The sequence below is a fragment of the Ananas comosus genome, linkage group 9 (assembly GCF_001540865.1).
Source record: "Ananas comosus cultivar F153 linkage group 9, ASM154086v1, whole genome shotgun sequence".
Lineage (NCBI taxonomy): Eukaryota > Viridiplantae > Streptophyta > Magnoliopsida > Poales > Bromeliaceae > Ananas > Ananas comosus.
The window spans coordinates 8,499,024-8,519,950 of NC_033629.1; the positions used below are offsets into that span (position 1 = coordinate 8,499,024).

Genomic DNA, 20,927 nt, shown 5'->3' on the forward strand with positions numbered 1-20,927 from the left:
CAATTCCATAACAAAGTCCATGGTGATCTTCTCCCATTTCCACACGGGAATAGATAAATTCTGAAGTTTTCCCACAAGCAATCGGTGCTCAGCTTTTACGCGTTGACAAGTTAAACATCGAGCCACATACTCGCTAACGTCCTTTTTCGTTCTGGGCCACTAATACAATAGCTTTAAATCCTTGTACATCTTGGTATCTCCCGGATGTAGAGCATAAGGTGCACAGTGAGCTTCTAAAAGAATGTTCTCTTTAATCCCCGATTCCGCCAGTACACAAATCCGATCGCGGAAACGTAATAACCCTCGGTCATCCACATGAAAATCACCGGTGTAACCATCAATCATTTTAGCTCGAATCTTTTGCAACTCCACATCGGAAGCTTGCTTTTCTCTAATCCTTTCCAATAAGGTAGGTTGCACCACTAAAGCCATCAATCTCAATAGTGTATCCGGAGCCACCGCCTCTAACTCCAACCGTTTCATCTCTCCAATTAACGGTGGTTGCGAGGCTAAAAGCCAAGGATTTGAGTGCCGTGGCACGGGGTCGTGCTGGAAACTTGTCAGCACGGTATGGCACGGTGCGTGCCGATGCGTGCCGGGTAAAAAAATTCTTGTGTGCCGACACATAATAGCATGAAATATTTATTTTCTTTAGCAACAAAATATTCTAACTACTTATTATGTCTTTTTATCATATCTTTTGAACTTTATTAGGGAACTTACTTACTAATTTAGAAAATAGAGGGTTTTGAGCTGTGCCATCGGAACAGGGTCTGTATCATGCCGGTATCTTGTTGGCACGATACGGCACGGTGGATACGGCCCGTGCCGACGGGCACTTAAAACCTTGCTACAAGCATTGCTAGATTTTCTGTCGACTTTCGACTCAATGCATCCGCCACCACGTTAGCTTTTTCCGGGTGGTAGAAAATCGTCAAATCATAATCCTTGAGCACCTCTAGCTATCTACGCTGTCTCAAGTTCAGCTCCTTTTGAGTGAAAGGATATTTCAAACTCTTGTGATCCGTATATACCTCACACCACTCGCTATAAAGATAATGACGCTATAGTTTTAATGCAAAGACTACTGCCGCCAACTCCAAATCGTGAGTAGGATAGTTCCTTTCATACTCCTTCATCTGGCGAGAGACATACGCGATCATCTTTCCATCCTGCATCAAAACACATCCCAAACCATTAAAAGATGTATCGCTATAAATCACATACCCTGCTCCAGCAACTGGCAAGGTCAAGATCGGGGCAGTCGTCAATCGCTCTTTCAACTCTTGGAAGCTTTTCTCGCATACATCATTCTACACGAACTTAGTGCCCTTGTGCGTGAGCCGCATTAGGGGAGTAGATAACTTAGCAAATCCCTCGATAAATCTTCGGTAATAGCCTGCTAGTCCAAGAAAACTCTGTATCTTGGTGACATTGGTCGGTCTAGTCCAATCCTTGATAGCTTCAATCTTTCTAGGATCCACGGCTATACCTGATCCTGAGATCAAATGTCCCAAAAATGTCACTTCTCGAAGCCAAAATTTGTACTTTCTCAACTTGGCATTTGAAACACCAATCTCAAATGTCCTTCATGATCCTCGTCAATTCGGGAATAGACTAAAATGTCGTCGATAAACACCACGACGAATCAGTCTAGATAAGGCTTAAAAACACGGATCATTAGATCCATAAAAGCTGCCGGGGCGTTAGTGAGCCCGAACGGCATGACAATAAACTCATAATGTCCATATCATGTTCTAAAAGCCGTCTTCGACACATCCTTAGGCTTAATCTTCAACTGGTGGTATCCCGACTGCAAGTTGATCTTGGAATACACCCTTGACCCTTGGAGCTGATCAAATAAGTCGTCAATTCTCGGCAACGGATATTTATTCTTGATCGTGACTTTATTAAGCTCACGATAGTCCACATATAAGCGAAGTGATTCGTTCTTCTTCTTGACGAACAACACTGGTGCTCTCCAAGGCGAAACACTCGGCCGGATGAAATCCTTATCCAACAAATTCTACAACTGTGCCCTCAGCTCTTTCAACTCAGCGAGTGCCATCCTATAGGGCGCCTTTGAGATTGGGGTAATCCCAGGGACGAGATCTATTACAAACTCAAATCTCCCTATTAGGTGGCATATCTAGTAGCTCTGCTGGAAACACATCACAAAAATTCCGTACCACCGGGATGTCCTTAATCTTAGGGGTATCATCACCCCTCAGTACAACACTAGCCAGAAAGGCTACACAACCCCTGCTAATCAACTGCCTAGCTCGCGAAGAGCTAATCGTCATCGCAAACAACGAGCTCTGACATCCCCTGAAGACCACCTCCTCCTGACTCGGTTCTCTAAAGGTTACTGTTCGATTCTTGCAATCGATAGTGGCAAAATACTTGGTAAGCCAATCCATCCCTAAAATCACATCGAACTCTCCAAGCTTATGTAGCACCAAAAGATCCACGGGCATAATCCAATCCCCTACTCGAACAAGGCAACTGGGGCAGAACTCCCGAATATCGAAAGTGTGGTCGGCTACAACAACACGTCCCGGATGCAACAAAGGTACAAATGGGATGCCATGTAACTCGGCAAACAACCGATCTATGAATGAATGCGATGCACCAGTATCGAATAAAGCTTGAACTCTTATGCCATTTAATAAAATGATACCTGCTACCACATCCTCGGCTGGAGCCGCCTCCTCGGTCTAGGCCGCGTACATGCGCCCGCTCGGAGTTTGCCGTGACCCCTTAGTCTGACGCTGAACGGGTAGCCGCCCAGGCTGGTAATGGGTCGATGGAGTCCCCTGGCTAGGAGCCGGTGAAGACGGTGCCGACGCAGATGACGGCGCTGGTAGTGAACCCCTAAGGCAATCGGTCTGGAAATGGCCCTCCTGGCCATACAGATAACACCTGCCCCTACGCTGGGTGCACTGCTGTGGAGAATGAGGACCACCGCAGATCACACAACGCGGAGCCTGGCGACGATCAAATCCTATACGCTGCGCGGACGAGTCACGCCCTCGGGACTTGACTCCTCGGGTGTCTCGGCAGCCTCCTACAGTGCATCTGGCTACCACCCTCAGCCATTGGTCTCTTTTCTTTACCCTTGTCCAAGCCTTCTCTTCGCTCTTGAACAACCTCCGCGCCTTTCTCCACGATAAGCGTGGATTCACCACTTCTCGATACGTCTGCAGATTCGACGACTAGACGAAGCGAAAGATCGACGGTCAGAGACCCATCTAAAAAATACGGGCCTTGTCCTCATCATCGTTAATCACAAAGGGAACACAGTGAAGGAGCCGGGATAACTCTCGCTCGTACTCAGCTACAGTCCGATCTCCTTGGTGCAAGTTGCGCAGATCCTTTTCCATCTGTCTCTTGACACTCTCCGGAAAATAAGTCGATAGTAACAGCTCTTTGAACCGCTTCCACGTGATCGCCGACAGATCCATGTTGGGGTTATCCCGGATGTCTATCCACCAACGGTAGGCCTCGCCGTCCAGAAAGTGAGTGGCGAGCCAAACTCTATCCCTCTCCTCAACAAAAGTGTTATAGAATAACTTTTCCATATGCATTAGCCATTTCTCCACGACCCAGTGGTCGGCCTTCTTTCCATCGAAGATCCGAGGATTACACCTCCTGAACTCGTTGAGGCGATCCATGAGCCGGTCCCGTTCCTCTCCAACGACCATCATAGGGAAAACTGCCCTCGTCGGAGGCACCTGAACCGGTGGTGCAGCTACGACCTCCTACCGGGGCTCAGCGATAGGTGCAGCTCGAGAAGTACCGGGTGCGGGAGACGGCGCCCTCGCTGTCACATCCTCAACTGGCCCGGGTGGTGGAGGATCCTAAGTCTCCCTAGCAGCTGCCTGTAGAAGCAATAGATTCTCAAGTCACTTCATCCGCGCCTCTTGTCGGCGTGCCGCATCGGCTTGTTGCTGAGCCGCCGCCGCCTGCTGTGTCACCAAGTCCGTCAGAATAGAGTTGTGTCCCCAACTCACGGATCTCACTAGATCCAGAGGTAGCGGAGGTTTCCATCTCCTCAAAATTTGCCGTATTGTCCTCTCCCGCTGACTTAGAGCGAGTTGTCGGCATCGCAAGTTACAGCATCATAAAAGTGCAAGTTAGTAAAACCCACGCTATCGGAACCCCAGCTCGGAGGAAACAACACTCCAAATCATGCGAAAGTAATAAAGTTTGCCTCACTACTAACTTTCGATATTACGTTGTCGGCCGCCAACGTAACCCTCCACGAAGTTAGAAGTTGTACACTTCGATTAAACTCCAACATTTTAGAGTTAATGCAAAACCCAATCATAATACTTTCGCTTACAAGTCAAATAGACCCCATCTCTCACGAGTCTATTTTCTATAGTCCAACCGGCCTAAGGTTTGCTAGGTCTGCTAAAACTTAACCCTAGGCTCTGATACCAATAGAATCTGTCACGCCCGGGACCCAGCAGAATCCCGCCTGGTGCGTGCCCAGACTCGCCATATGTCTACCACATATAAGGCGTCTATAACAATAGAATAAATGATACAAGGAAATAAAGGCATCTATCATGATATCAGAGCATACAATGACTAATCTCTAGAGACAAGTAGGAAAGTAAAGCCAAACAACTAAGATAATCCATAAAGTGAAACATACATCTCACAGTATCCACAAGAATAAAATTACAAAAGTGGCGGTCTCTATACATTGGGTATAAAACGTCTCTCTCTCCAACTAACACAAAAGGAGAGATGACCACCTAGTAGAAATCTCCTGGCTAGTATAGCTAGATGCGACCCCCTGCCGCGATCCCTAGCCTCTCCCGGAGTGGATGGCTCTGTAAACAAAAACATCAACAAAATGAGAATGAAAACTATTAGTCAATAGTTCCGAGTGGGTAAGCCACCAACATCAGCGAAATACAACACTAGGTCATGAAGGCATGAGTAGTATAATGTAACTGAAATAAACAACATATATAATAAGCAAGTATTAATTTACTAAGCTACTATGCCTCTAATTAGCATAATGTTCAACAAGTAATACTGCTATTCTATCATGAATGAGCATGTCCATTGAGTCCACTAATATGCACTAAGCATGTCCAATGAATCCAACTAATGTACACTATTTAGTAGTGATTGTCACATTAATTGTTTAAATGTCATTTATCAATTCTAATTTGGGACCTACACAAGTGTAGTCCGGCTTGCGCTGCCTAATGGCCCGTGGTAGTCCAACATTTCCTCTCTAGGAATGAGCCTATCCCACGCCGACCCAGTAGGCATCCAATCTCGCACGGGCGAGCTTATGTCGCGTAGGCCAACTCCGGAGTGCCGGTTTGTAGGGAGCGACCCTTATAAGCATGTGCGAATGAGCACAATGGCAACCAAGTATGATCATCCATCTCAAGTCCACGGTGATCATGTCTAAAACATGGTACAAATACTAGCGACCCAATGGTCTATCTCTATGTTATAGTGTAAAGGTTTAACCGTTTACTAAGTCAAATGTCACTATACGACCATAATGTTCACTATGTCAAGCATATGTCCTTTGTCCATGAGCATGTAAAACTTGTTATTTCACTAAATGAAACATGATTTCCAACATATTATAAAGATGCCATTTCACATGCAAGTTTGCTATACAATTCTCTCTCTACCACATAGAGGCTATAATCATGACATGTAACACAGAGGCCTTAAGCATTAAAAAATTCCTTTATGCTCTATCTAGCATGAATATGCATGATTTCCCATTTTAAACCACAAATAATATAGAGGGAGTTCACCCATTTCGGTGAGGTCAAATCCACCGGATATCCCTTGAAACCTCTTCATTTGCGCGAACGAGGTTGTCCACAAGCCTCCTAGCTCCCCAACAAAAATTCCAAGAGGGTTAGGGGCTTCGAGCGAACACCCCACGAAATCCTCAAAAATCAACCCATAAATAGGTAGAAAAATACCTTAAATGATTGAAAACTATTCCAAAATCCAAATAAAGGCTAGGATGCTTCAATTCCAACCGAAAGGAAGGTGTTTAAACCAACAATTAAGCCTCATAGGCTCTACCAAGAGAAACCCCAAATAAAACCCTAGTTTTTCAAAACTAGGTTTAACTCCCCAAAAATCCACCATAACGCAATCTAAGGGAGAAATATGTGCTACTAACCTCTCAACAAGCTCGAAACCAAGCTAGGAAGGTGCTAGGGTGGAAAATCTTCCCTCAACAAAGCTCTAATTCTCACTCCAAAACTTCTCCAAGGTGGAAAAACCATTACCATGAAAGGAGGAGAGGAAATGAGAGATCAATCCATGAAATCTCTCACAAAAAGGAAAGGAGATCTAGAGAGGGCTAGAGGAAGAGACTTACCCTCTCTTTTCCTCTAATTCCAGCACAAAAGAACCCCTCATGGAGGTGTGGGGTTATTTATAGAGATATAATAATCCCAAAAAGATCCCTAAAAAATATACAGTCTGCAACTGCACTGCGTACCGGTACGCGGGCTGGAGTATCGGTACCTTGCAGCCGAACGCGGGCTGCGTACCGGTACACAAAAGAACCCCTCATGGGGGTGTGGGGTTATTTATAAAGATGTAACAATCCCAAAAAGACCCCTCAAAAACATGCAGTTTGCAACTGCACTGCCTACCGGTATGCGGGCTGGAGTACCGGTACCGGGCAGCCGAACGCGCAAACCCGAGCCTCTGTCAAGCGAGCAACTTGTAGTGCACCGGTACCTGCGCAATGCAGTATCGGTACCAGGCTCCAGTATCGGTACTCAGGCAAGTCGGTATCGGTACTCTACCTTGCAGAGCCCAAACTCGAGAGCACCCCCCTCGGTTGCGCAACGGGGTTCCGGTACCTCTCTGTGGTACCGGTACCCAGCACTCCAAAACCTGCAGTTTGGAGGTTTTGGTGCTAAGTACCCACTTTCGCTTCTCAAGACGCGAGTAAACAGGTCGGAACACAGTCTACTACCCTCAAACACGCCAAGAATTGTACTAAATACTATTCGAACACTAGAACCTTGCAATTTGCTAAAAGTTAGTGTACTACAAGCCTCAAAATAAACGGTTGAAAATAAAAATTCTATAAAAAACAGTGATAAAGAATTTAAATTCCTAATCGAAAGTATTGATCTTGCTCTTGATGATAAGTAGAATTTTCTGTTAAAATTTCACTTAATTTGGATTGTTCTACACCTTTGAACTTACAAATGTGCCACATCGACCATTAAAATAGCCATTTTAATGACCCTTTGATCACTTGGTAAATTATGTAGAAAAATTGTGAAATTTGGTTTCTAGATAGTTGCAATATAGTAGATCATATCTAATAGAACTGATCGCTAAATCGGATGTTCGATCATCGAAAACAACTTACAAGCACAGAGTTCTCCGTGTTTTGGAAAGCACAGGAGACGTACTCTCTCTATATAAAATACATCTAAAAGTATTACTATTCATGTGCTTCCAATAGCGCTCGGATGCGTGGGATTTAGTGGGGGTGGGTGGAATAGAATAGTAGATCCAAGAGTTGGAAAGTTAAAAGTATGTGAATTGTAATACCTCTAAAAGTACTCTAGCTCATCTCTCTCTCTAAGAGAGAGAGAGAGAGAGAGAGAGAGAGAGAGAGAGAGAGAATTATACACACATTCATGTACTTTTCCTCTTTTCTTTTGACTAATTTGTTATTTACAAGGTTGCATAGCGTATTGAAGTATTCTAGCTCAACTCTCTTAGTAAACTATATATATATATAGAGAGAGAGAGAGAGAGAGAGAGAGTAGGGCTACTGTACTTTTATGAGTATAGACCTCTTTATATTTATAAGTTTTCGACCGTTAGATGAAGGGATGTGCGGTTAAGATGATAGTGGTCCCCGATTAGGATAATAGTGGTCCTCTAGGATTGAGTTGGTGGTTGGTTGAATATTATAATCTAATGGGTGGAAATGGTCGAAGGGGTAGATCTAACGGCCGAAAACTTATGAGTATGTAGGGGTCTATATTTATAAGAGCATAGTAGCCGGACTATATATATGTCTATAGAAAGAGAGAGAGAGCATAGTAGCCGAAAACTTATGAGTATGAAGGGGTCTATACTTATAAGAGCACAGTANGTCTATAGAAAGAGAGAGAGAGCATAGTAGCCGAAAACTTATGAGTATGAAGGGGTCTATACTTATAAGAGCACAGTAGCCGGACTATATATATGAGAGAGAGAGAGAGAGAGAGAAAGAGAGAGTGTTATGCGCACACATTCATATGCTTGTTTTCTTTTCACTAATTTGTGTCTTACATGGTTACACAGGATAGGTCTTGGTACTCTTTTATCCGGTGCACGGGTTATCTCTGATGGCATGCTTCAGGTTGCTTCTGAATGGTAGGTGTTAGCAACCTTTCTGTGATAAGATTTTTGGCTGATGATATAGTCGCTAAAGTTCATCCTGATTTAGGATATGGCCTTAGAGTTTCAATTTTAGCAATCCAGTCCCTAAGCACTGTTGCATAATCTCACTCTAAATATGAAAAACGCCATGTTGACATCATTTGCACCCCAAGCCAAGGTCAGAAAAAATTGCCACATCAATGTACCACAATGATTGAGAAACTCTTGCCTACCTGGTCCAACATGTCAGCTGAAAGTGCCTAGTGATCTCCATCAATCTCACTTCTAATCTCTACCACTCTCAAAGGGATTAATGTTCAAATCTGGAAAAGGCAGCAAAATCACCAGGTGGTAATTATTGAAATAAGAGATTGAAGCAGATTTGCTGGGAAGTCCATATTGATGTCATGAAAGTGAAACAGGTTTAGGCAATAATTATTCCTAATGATGATGCTGATGATCCTTTTTCAAAGGACTGATTTGATGCCTCATTTTAAGATGGTAGACTAATAGCAGAAACTTATAGTCACATCATACAAATTTCAGGGACTTAATTGTCTAAACAGGAGCTCTTAAGGACATAATTCAAATTGGGATTGAAATTCTGGGGCTCATATCATAATTAACCCTGAGATTTGTACTATGCTTTCTTGACATTTGCCTCATGGACTGTTATATTGCACATAACTTCGAACTTCTACAGCCTAGCTGCATATATGAAAGAAGAGGAAGTTCTGAAAGGGATAATATATCCTCCAATATCCAGGTCCGATATTATATCCCTCTATGCTGTTTATTTTTACTCATTTTGCTTTCCCCTAACAAAAGTTATGTAATTTAGTATCCGAGACATTACGAAGGAGGTGGCTGCAGCAGTAGTCAGAGAAGCAGTAGCAGAGGATCTAGCAGAAGGGTATCGTGACATGGATGCACGGGAGCTTCGAAGACTCACTCAGGTTGCAAAATTACTATATTTTGTCTCATGTTTCTTGCGTATGTGCCCCTGTAAATATTTGGAATTGCACAAATATCCTTGCGTAGCTGGTATCTGTGTGCACGTCCTTGAGAACTATATTTATTTACAATCATACACCTGCAAGGGAAATAAAAGCAAAAGCCAAGTTTTCATAGATTCCCTAGCCTGAGGTATGCATGCAAAAACACCACTTTTAATGGTATGCGATATACGTGCCTATACCAGCTTTGCAAGGAAATTTGTGTTGTTTTGCGTATTAACAGGTTATATATGTAGAAAGCTGCACTGATTATTCTACTACTAACATTATTACTAGCAAGATTAAATTACACTTGTACCCCTTCATCTGTCAATGATATCATATATGCCCTCCTAAAATTGAAGATATCACAGATGATGTTGTAAGTATCATAATTTATAAGAATATCTTACAGTCCCATTCAGCAAGGGTATTTGTCAAAATATTTGCATAATTACTCAGGCATTTTGATACTACAAACCTTAATGTGTATAATGATATGAAAAATGCTACCTCTACACCTCATATAGGGGGTGTACATCTTACACCCCTTTGATCGAAGGGTTTACAAAAGCCCAAAGGGTTTTTAGTATTAAAAAAAAAATGAAGTGGGAAGTGAAGCAATATACACCACAGGGAGGCTAGGGTGGAACGTTTGCACCCTAGTATTGGGTGTATGAGTAGCATTGTTCCTATGATATTTGAATGATTTCAAGGGGTATAAATATTGTAATGCTAATACCAATTTCTTTTTACATAGAATTAGCGATACGCATTTTGTAATTTTGACATGTACATTCATTTACTGAAGGAGGAGATTGTTGCTTATGTCAAGAACAACATGTGGGATCCAGTGTATCCAACCTTGGTGTACAGAAAGGAATAGAGCTATATCAATATACATTGCTACTGTAATCAGAGGTATAGTTTTAGATGACTACCACTCATTTTTCTATGCTGGTTTTAATCTTTGTATTCAATCATTCAATGCCTATAACATTATTAGCTAGTACAAATAATTTTTAGGCAGGCAGCTTTTTGGGCTTCTGTCTTTTGTTTCAAGAGCGAGCATGGAACTTTGCATATTTTATTTACCTTATAACACATGTTAATTAATTCAATTTAATATAATATGATACTACGGTATAAGTTGTTATGCCAAAATACTGGTATTCTTTGTGATAATGCATAAGTAAAGCAGTCTAAAATACCTGATATCCCATACCAAACTTGGACTCTACTCGGACCCGATGAAAAATGGATAGTATATGGGTAAAAGAAAAAAAAAAAAACCAATTAAAGTTTCGGGTATGGGTTTGGATACTTTATATCCATATCTGACTTGGACTCGACCCGACCCTGACCTTTTAATGGATAGGGTCTGGAATAGTTTTCAAATCCGGATCCAGACCCGGTGAAATACCCAATAGTAAATAAAAAAGATTTGAAGTTGAGGCATCAATTTTCAATAGGACTTATAGATGAGGGGTCTCTGTGTATTTTCATCCTAGTGAAACCTAATTACTATGTTTATGTTAAGTATTGTGTGTTGGCAAGTTTCGTGAATAGAGTCGGAGTCTTGAAGGGTTTGGTGCATATTGTCAAAGATCGAAGAATTCAAGACTTCGAGAACTGAGAAACATCTCACGGCATGAATCACGATGCTCAAGTAAGGTTTTAATTCATGTTATGGTGATTCATATTTAGTTATAGACATTAGAATTATGAATATCTAAGTTTAAAGGATTAGAAGTGGTCCAAGTGATGCAATTCTCAAAACTGCATAGAGTACTGGTACTGCATTGGCTTGGTACCGGTACTGAGCTGGTTCCGGTACTGCATTGGATTGGTACCGGTACTGAGCGTATGGAATTTTCTGTGTCATCTTTTGGTATCGGTACCAACTTGATGCAGTACCGGTATGCAGTGTAAAATTTCGAAATCTTTCTAGTCCGACTCTAATTGATTCTAAGGTCTATAAATAAGCTATTCGGGTTCTCTAATTGAAAAAACATCACGAGAATACATGTTTGAGAAACCCTAGAGGCTAGGTTTTCGTTCTAAACCTATTTTCTACAAATTAACCTCTTTTAAATCAATTCGAGGTATTGAAAATTGATATCTATATGCTGAATTGATCTACACTTCGCTTAGAGATTCTTCTCTGGCTTTCATCGATACTCTAAGCGAAGGATCACCATAATCATGATGTTCTTCATGTACGGCGTCGTGGATTCGGCGTGATCGAAGGCGATTCGAGGATTCGGATCGTGTGTGCGTGGATTCAAGTGGCGTTTGTGGATTCGGACGTGTGCGTGGCGTTCGTGAATTCGAACGTGAGGGCGTGGACAACCCGGAGGATTGCGCGAGATTCATAGGAGGTTAAGAGAGGTTGAGTCCGTGGAGTCGGTAATCACCTTGTAACCATTTCTCTTACTGAATTGTTTTTTCACGTGTTGGTCCCGTGGGTTTTTTACTCCGAGTTGGAGTTTCCCTACGTAAATCTCGGTGTGATTTTTAATTTTCGCATTTAATTTTTGGGGGCAATTGCCTATATACCCCTGAAAAGTTTCCGGTTTTCTTATTTACCCCTCTTAGAAGGCTAATATTGAAAATACCCTTCTTATGTTCCAAGTCTTTCTAATATACCCCTGGAGTTAAGTTCCGTTAGTGAGCTGCTGTTATCTCTGTAAAATTACCATTTTGCCCATTCTAATATACCCTTTTACCGTAACTAACTTTTCTTATATACCCTTTATATAGCGAATACTTTTCTTATTTGCCCTTCAAATATCAATTAATTAATTAAGCACGTCGGGAGCGAGCAGATGAACGGATGAGATCTATCGCAGCTAAACAAACCTTGGTGGCTGGAGGCATAGTTAGTTAATTCGGATTCGGCAAAAATTCGGTACGGATAAAATTCAGATAAAATTCGTCTTTTAATTTTTAAATTTGTTGAAAAATACGGCTAAAAATCGGATTCGGCAATTATTCGGATACGTGATTTTTACGGGTATTATGCGTTCACCAATTAAAAATTCGAGATAAAAAATTCGACTATATAATAAATATATAATAATTAATATACTATATATATTATTATTATAATATATATATATATATTAAATATATATATTTAAAATTATAATAAATATATATTAATAATATATAAGAGTTATATATTTAAAAATATTAATAAACTTAGATTTGTGCAGATCAGAAGACTAATTTATTCTAATTAATCTCAGATAATTAACTATTCCACCCTAATTAACTCTCCCAATTAACTCTTCCACCATAATTAACTCTCTCAATTAACTTTCCCAATTAACTCTCCTAATTGACCCTCGTACAGCACCTCTCCTCGTCCCCTTCCTTCGGCACCGACAGCACCCACCTCGACCGCCGTCGCCACTCCAAACCTCGAGGGTGGCGACCTATGAGGCAATATTGGTGATCGGAGCTGTTGTTCCTGACAGAGGCAGAGACGAAGAACGGGTTTCTCAGCAACGAAGAAGGCGTCCACGGCGATGGTGTCGAGGTGGAAGGCACGATGATGCTACCGGTGGTGAGGGAGACGATGTCGACCCGCCGACCACAGCAATGTCGAATGTGATGAGAAGGAGGAGGAGGACGACGAGATCTGCACAAATCGCTGCAGCCCTCTTGCTCCCGGCGCCGGCCAAGGCCGCGGAGGAGGAGGAGGAGGACGACGATAGCGGCGACTTGCGGGCCATTTTTTTTGTGCGAATGAGGCGAGGCTTCTTGGGGGCGAAGGTGGAGGCGGAGGAGCTGGCGCCGAGGTTGGCGGTGGTGGTGAGCTGCTGGCGCTCGCGGCGGCGGGCGGCGGGCGGCGGGGACCCAAGTTGGGAGAGAGAGAGGATAAGTTGGGAGAGAAAGAGAGGATAATTTAAGGAAATAGTTTAATAAGGTAGGGGCAAAATAGGTATTTTAATTAGGTTTTAACTCTGGTACACATTTAACCCATGTTTAACTCGAGTTAAACTAACAAGGGATAACTGCGGGGGTATTTTGGAATAACGGTGGAACATATGAGGGGCATTTTAGAAAGAAAAGAAAAGTAGGGGTAGATCGGATATTTCCAGACGCATGAGGGGTATATAGGCAATTATCCCTAATTTTTATCGCATTGAGATTTGTAGTTTTTGGCCTATACACCTATTCACCCCCTCTAGGTGTTTGATATTATCTAGATTGATCCTAGGGTTTTCCGTAACTTATAATTGGTATCAGAGCGGGATCTAAATCTATAGCTATCATAATGGCCGAAGGCGGTAACATTAATCGACCACCACTCTTCGATGGCACAAATTATGCCTATTGGAAAGTTTGCATGAGAGCTTTTCTAATTGTAATCGATGAGCGGGTGTGGCAATCAATCGAATTCGGATGGAAGCATCCCATCCGAATTTATTAAAAAGAAATCAAACCCTAGCCGCTCTCTTTGCCTCTCCGATCCCTCTGATTGGCTGCAATTTATTAGAACACAAGTTTTTTTTTTTATAGTGAGAGGTTTATGGTTTGTCCATAAACTGTTTAATAGTCTATGAAAAATATGTGCATACAGGTACTCGTACACCATCTAGATGCAACCTGTATCCGACCCGTTTCCAGTCTTAAGCGGGTAGTATACGAGTAGTCACTACTCAAACTTGCTCACATAAACCCGATGGGTATATTAGTAACTTAAATACCCAGACCGGACCGGACCCGAAGTTAAATGGGTAGGGTTCTTACCGATTTCTTTTTAGGGTATTGGTACAGTATATCAATTACCCAGATTCGATTAGGTCCATGGCAAGGATTAAAGTACCCATCGGCACGGGTCGTATCTACCGTGCCGTATCGTGTCAGCAAGATATCGGCACGATACAGCCCCCGTGTCGATGGTAAAAAACTCTCTATTCTTGAAATTAGTAAGTAATTTTCTCAATAAAGTTCAAAAGATTTGATAAAATTACGTAATAAATAATTGGTATATTTTGTTGTTAAAGAAAATAAATATTTCATGCCATTACGTGTCGGCATACATATATTTTTTGTGACGGACACGCATCGGCACAGCTTGGCACGCATTGTCCCGTACCGTGCCGATTTGCCTGGCACGGCACGGCATCGGCACGCTTTCGTGCTGGCACGCTTTCTATGGGTACCTTTATGCATAAGTAGGGGAAGAGCAAGGTTGTGGTTTCAAGTCTTGGTGGGGAACATGAGGGATTAGGTGTAGAGCGTGAAGCTCATGATGCTGAGAGTAGAGATGTCAACGGGTCGATTCGGGGCGGATTTTCAAAAATCCGAACCCGAACCCGACTCCTAACCCGAGACCCGAATCCGAACCCGAACCCGAACCTGACGGATTTTAAAAATCCATATCCAAATCTGAACCCGATCAAAAATCCGAAACCCGAACCCGAACCCGAAAATTTGAACCCGAAATAATTATTTCCTTTTCCAATATTTCAAAATATATTATATTAAATCTAAATTTTTAAAATACAAATTCAAATATAACATCAAATTTTTATATATATATATATATTATATAATATAAAATAAATTCGGGTTCGGGTCGGGTTCGGGTTTGGGTCGGGTACAGTCAAAATCCATATCCGAATCCATATCCGTCGGGTTTCTATTTTTGATATCCATATCCGAATCCATATCCATTTAGTATCAGATATATCCGTTTTATTCGGGTTCGGGTTCGAATAAAATTTCGGGTATCCATACCCATTGACATCCCTAGATGAGAGAGAGAAGAAATGTTATCATTTGTTATATTGTATAAAATATATTATAATATGATGTGCAACGTGATATAATGTTATATCTTATGTATTATATCATAATAATATTTCATGCATTTTATCCATACATTGCTATAGTAGCATAAATCTGCCTACTTTTTTTCCACTACTTCTCGATATTCCTAAAATACCAATCAAACGCAAGTCTACTTATTCTCTATAACAATAATCCTGACTTAGTGTAATTTTGCTCTTATTCTCTCTAGTTCCAGAGCAGTGAGTTATCTTAGGGACAACAAAGATGTCCTTAAAAATATTTTCCTCGACCCCACACAGAGGTTAAATTCCATAAAAAGCTCCTTGTAGAAGATTGAAGCTCCTTGCAAAAGATAGTGTTAGGGTTGGATGTTCTTCATCCAACTCATTCTTTCAAACTAGGCCACAATCTATCCTTTTGAAAAAGAAATATATTTGAAGTTGGGAAAAAAAACACTAGTTGATTTGATGTCTTTAGATTAGAAATACTAACACAACGAACATTATCCAACCCCTCGTGCAATCTTTCTATAGGAAGTTCCTTATTAGGATTTGGTTCCTTAAACGTGCCTTAATATATTGACGAGTTGTCCTCAGATAGCTTTTCTTACCTCTCGTGGTAAAATTATGGAAATACTTTCACAAAAATAAACTATTATTGTGTGTTATATAATAAGAACAATGAAATATGAAGCTGGTATGAGAAGCAAACAAAGATTTTGGGTGCTGTTGCAACATGATATAAACAATTGATGTATAGATGATTTCTCACTAGGTTTTTTTTGTATGTGAGGATCATTATTTTGATATCTTTGTAGTTTGAGTTTCTCGTAGCTTTATTAAAGTTCTCTTCAATAATTTCAAAATAAGTTTATAAGATATAAAAGAATCAATACAAAACTTTAATATCTTCATCTGAAACTTTTTTTTTCTTATGATGTAATGAGCAACTTAATTGGAAGTTATCACTGAAATGGCATTACTACTAATTGATCAAAGATATATGTATTCTCGACTATTTCTCAATTTTCTAATATTCTATTTTTTCCTTGTGCTCCATTGTTACATTATCAATCAGTACCTTATTATTTAAGGAAAAGGGAAGATATCCCGTCTTCTTCTCGAGCAGAATCAGAAAGCTGAGGATGATACCTTATTATTTTTCTTGGTTGTTTCTTGATAATGAGTTACTGTAGAGAATGAAATGAATTAGTGAAGGAAAATTATCCCCAAATTGAAAAGGTTTTCCATGCATAATACCTATCGCTCCTTAAAGAAAATATTACTGAAATACACTGCTCAAACAAAGCATGATTTTTGGTCACTCAATATGGATGGCATGAAATGAATATAGGATGATAAGAATATCATGATTTTCCAGTGTAATGGCAGACACGCCATACGTGTTCCATGTACAAATCTTTGTTTGTTAGAATTTTCATATAAAAGCATCAGTATATTGCTTATCTTAATCTGTTCCTTGTTAACATTTTCTCAGCTATTCTAGATTTTTTTTTAAAAAAAATTCAAAATAAGTTCATAAATATATGAAAGTAAAACAAAATGTGATAGTTTTGATAGATGAAAACATTAGCTTGTACGAATGTACAAAATATGCTCGAAATTATCTTTTTTCGACTTTTTGTTTTGCAGATTTTGCATGCAGGTCTCTTGGGAAAAGCTGGCGCATATTTATGATCCAAGCCATTTGTTGAAGGCAGTTTGAAGGAACATGCACTTAAAAAATAAAAAATAATTCATACGTCTTCATCAACAAAAGTTTCCCTTTTCATTTTCATTTTATTTTTCTGTTGTAGAATTAATTTTCAAATTGTTTCTTTTTTTTTTTTTTCCGTGTTGTGCTTACTGCTATATTTTTCTAACCACGAGTTTTTTGCATCATGCTTTTTTAATCATAAGTGATTGTAAATTTGAAGAAGTCACAAAAAATTATAAGATGCAATGCAATTGCAATGATCTTGTTGTGTGATTTTTTTTAAAAAAACTTTTTTATTATTTTATTTTATCGTATCTTTTTGATAAAGGTGCAGGCAACCAATACTATGGAAAAACAGGTCATTTCTGGTGCAGAAATACAAAGTAGTTCTTCGGTAACATTCGTGGGAAGAATAGATGTGTAGATTCGTTGTACATCTACAGGACAATAATGTTGCACATGTAGGGATGTCAACAGGTCGGAATCGGGACGGGTTTTTAAAAATCCGAACCTAAACTTGACTATCAAATCCGAAACCCGAACCCGAATTTGAATCCGATGGATTTTAAAAATTTATATCCAAATCCGAATTCGACAAAAAATTCGAAATTTGAACCCGAACCTGAAAACCCGAAGCCGAAGCCAAATCCGAAGTAAATCCGAATCCGACCAAAAACCCGAAACCTCATTATAAATTTGAAAACCCGAACCCGAAAATAATTTTTATCAAATTTCGAAACATATTATATAAAAAACTAAAATCAAAAGATTCCTAAAAAATTTTAAAAAGTAGTTTCATTGCACAAAAACCCACAAGATATAAAAGAGTAAAGTTAAAAATACTAATTAAGAGAAAACTAAAACGAAAATTTCTTTTTTTTTATAGCTTCCTCCCTGCTATTGCCCAACAACCTATAAAAATTAAAAGACTAAGCTTAAAAAAAAAAAAAAAAAAGACATATATGAAGAATAAAAAAAACCCTCGCTAGCCCTTTAAAACGATATGAAATTAGTGTAATAACTCAAGATCTTATTATATACCTTTTTAGGCAACTTAAAAACCACTCCCAACTCGAGCCATTCTTCCCCTCAAAAATTGCGAATGCTAGCGGAAATAAACTGCCGTTGGCATCGACACCTGTGGCAATTAATGCGTGGCCTCCATATTTTCTATACAAATAGGTAGCATCGATACTAAGTAATGGGCGGCAATACTCCCAACCATGAATCGACGGTCCAAAAGCCCAAAAGGTTCGTGAAAACATTCTAGTAGTGCTCGTCACACTAATAAAATCAATCTTCGTAATAGTTCCAGGATTTGTTGCTTCCAACATGGAGAAGTATCGAGGAAGGTCGCAGTATGATTGCTCCCAACTACGGTATATAATTTGTAGTGCTTTATTCTGGGCCCGCCAAGCCTTGCTATATGATATGCTAACGTGTAACTCACTCTGAACTTGCGATTGAATTTCCATAGGACTCATAGTAAGCCTTGCCTTCAACGTAGGTAGTATAAATTGACATATGAAAGATGATATACAGTTTTGATGTCTTGTATTCAGAATTGGAACCAAACATGTGTGCGGACCTTTATAAGTCGTTATTTTAAAAAATGAACTACCTTTCGGTTGAGAGGCATGTAATCTCCATGGGCAAGAATCGACCACACATCTCACAGTATATCTAGTTGTATTTGACTTAACAACTTTAAGCTGCACATTATGTGCAATGTGCCAAGTGTCCAAAGCCCTCACTAGCGATGATTTATCAGAAAAAGTCCGATTAGCCCATGCTTCATCACATGGAGGACCCTGATCAATATTTTGTTCACTATATGCATCAACAACGCTTTGATTAATTAATTCATTACCCAGGAGAAACCATTGTCGTTGATCTTCAAATTCCTTGAATTTCACCGGGTCCGGTACATCTTCGTTGTTGACATTTGAGTTTTCAATCCATTCAACACCTTCATCTCGAATGGCGCATGCGAGTGCATTCAAGCCACCGTCATGATCAGGATCCAAAAAACACGCAACAAAGGATTCCTCGTCGTCACTAGAATCAGCATCAATTCGCCCTTGATCTTCTTCATCAGTTTCAATAACATACTCCTCATCACTTCCAATTACGTCCTCATTATCAGTTGTAGTCACTTCCCGATTGGTCCATTCACGAACACTAGATGATGGACCTTCACTTTGAATAGGAGGGATAGTAGTTCTCACTTCCCAATCTGTCCATTCATGAACACTAGATAATGGACCTTCATTTTGATAAAGAGGGATAGTAGTTCTCACTTTCCAATCCGTCCATTCATGAACACTAGATGATGGACCTTCATTTTGATAAGGAGGGATAGTAGTTCTCACTTCCCAATCCGTCCATTTATGAACACTAGATGATGGACCTTCATTTTGATAAGGAGGGATAGTAGTTCTCACTTCCCAATCCGTCCATTCATGAACACTAGATGATAGACCTTCACTTTGATAAGGAGGGATCGTAGACCTGTAAAGATATATAAGATTAACTATTCACATTGGTCAACTTTTAATGTAACTAAATCATACAATCACCTACCACTCATTTTGAGCAACCAGCAGAGACGGATCCCCCATAGTAGATGGCAATGATGCACTAACTGGCACACATGGGACTTCAAACTCTTTGTAACACTTACAAAACAAAATTATTAATTTCGCGCACCTAAACTAATTGAGGAATCATGAAAAACATTTAGAAAGGTCATTACTTTATACCTTGTTGTACGAACTCGGTCGCGATTGACGTAATTTCTTTGATAATTGTTACTACGATGCATTTCCTTATAATTAACGGTATTTGGACGGTCGTGTGTCGTCGACACATATTTCTCCACGAATACTTTTATACATCCATGGAAGGAAAAAATACTCCTCACGGCAGATAGTTTATTGTCATTTGATACGTTAACTAATTCCCATTCGCCTCCCATTGGACATTCACCATGATGCGAAGACGGTCTTCCACTCGATCATAATTAGTAACATTATATATTTCCATCTCAAATGCCCGAAATGAGATATCGCATCGGACCACAACCAATTCTTTACGGCCACCAATATATCGTGGTACATTATTGTTCTCGACAAAATTTCCGTCCTAATGGATATAGAAAGGAACACAGTCGGCAGATATAGAGTTCTAAAGTAATATAAAAAATGTACAAAAATATTAAACTCAAGACATACCACATTTCTAACATACAACAAAGGAGAGGGTAAGAGATGGTATTACATTTTGCGAACACGGTCGGCGCGACTACTTTGCCAATTAAGAGCTAAGGAGTGACCTGTGACAAAGACACCGAGAATAATCAGTGAGAGATAGAGAGTGAGAGAAAGAGAGAGAGAGAGAGAGAGGGGGTTTAGATGCCTCTGTGAGGGGGAGGGGGTTGGGTTGGGTTGCACAGTGAGGGCCCTTACAGGGTCACTGTGGGGGGTTGCCAGTGAGAGGTCTCACAGAGGCTTCTCACAGTGAGAAGCCTCTGTGAGGGCGCGGGGGGGGGTTGCCAGTCAGAGGCCTCACAGAGGCTTCTCACTGTTTCTCATAGTGAGAAGCCTCTGTGTGTGGGGGGAGGGAGGGGGAGGCCTCACAGAGGCTTCTCACAGTGAGAAGCCTCTGTGAGCACAGAGGCTTCTCACAGTGAGAAGCCAAGAGGAGATTGTCTCTCTGCCGCTCGCTCTCTTCTCCGCTCTCTCTCTCTGGCAAACGCGAGCCTGCGCGACATGATTACTCCCGTCCTCATCTTGTCCGAGGTGTTTTCGCACCCTCCAATTCTCTGTCTAGCCCTAGAAGGCCCCACCTCATCTCTTCTCCTCTCTTCTGTGTGGCCCACCTTCGCTGAAGCCGCACCCTGCCGCGCGCCGCTGACCGATCGGAGAACACCGCCCAACCCCTCTAACTTCCATTAACGCTCTCTCTCGCTTCCTCCACTCTCACTGTGGCCCCCCCCCTCACAAT

General features: G+C 40.7%; 1 protein-coding gene across 1 annotated transcript in view; it reads left to right on the top strand.

Moving 5' to 3' along the window:
- The window catches only part of LOC109715328 (NAD-dependent malic enzyme 62 kDa isoform, mitochondrial), a 47,489-nt gene extending 30,316 nt beyond the window's left edge, over nucleotides 1–17,173 (top strand). Inside the window, exons 16-20 of the mRNA XM_020240279.1 lie at nucleotides 8,326–8,397; nucleotides 9,107–9,169; nucleotides 9,245–9,359; nucleotides 10,210–10,319; nucleotides 16,859–17,173. Of these exons, the coding sequence (XP_020095868.1) occupies nucleotides 8,326–8,397; nucleotides 9,107–9,169; nucleotides 9,245–9,359; nucleotides 10,210–10,284 (325 nt within the window). The 3' untranslated portion in view covers nucleotides 10,285–10,319; nucleotides 16,859–17,173. The remainder of the gene's footprint in view (nucleotides 1–8,325; nucleotides 8,398–9,106; nucleotides 9,170–9,244; nucleotides 9,360–10,209; nucleotides 10,320–16,858) is intronic.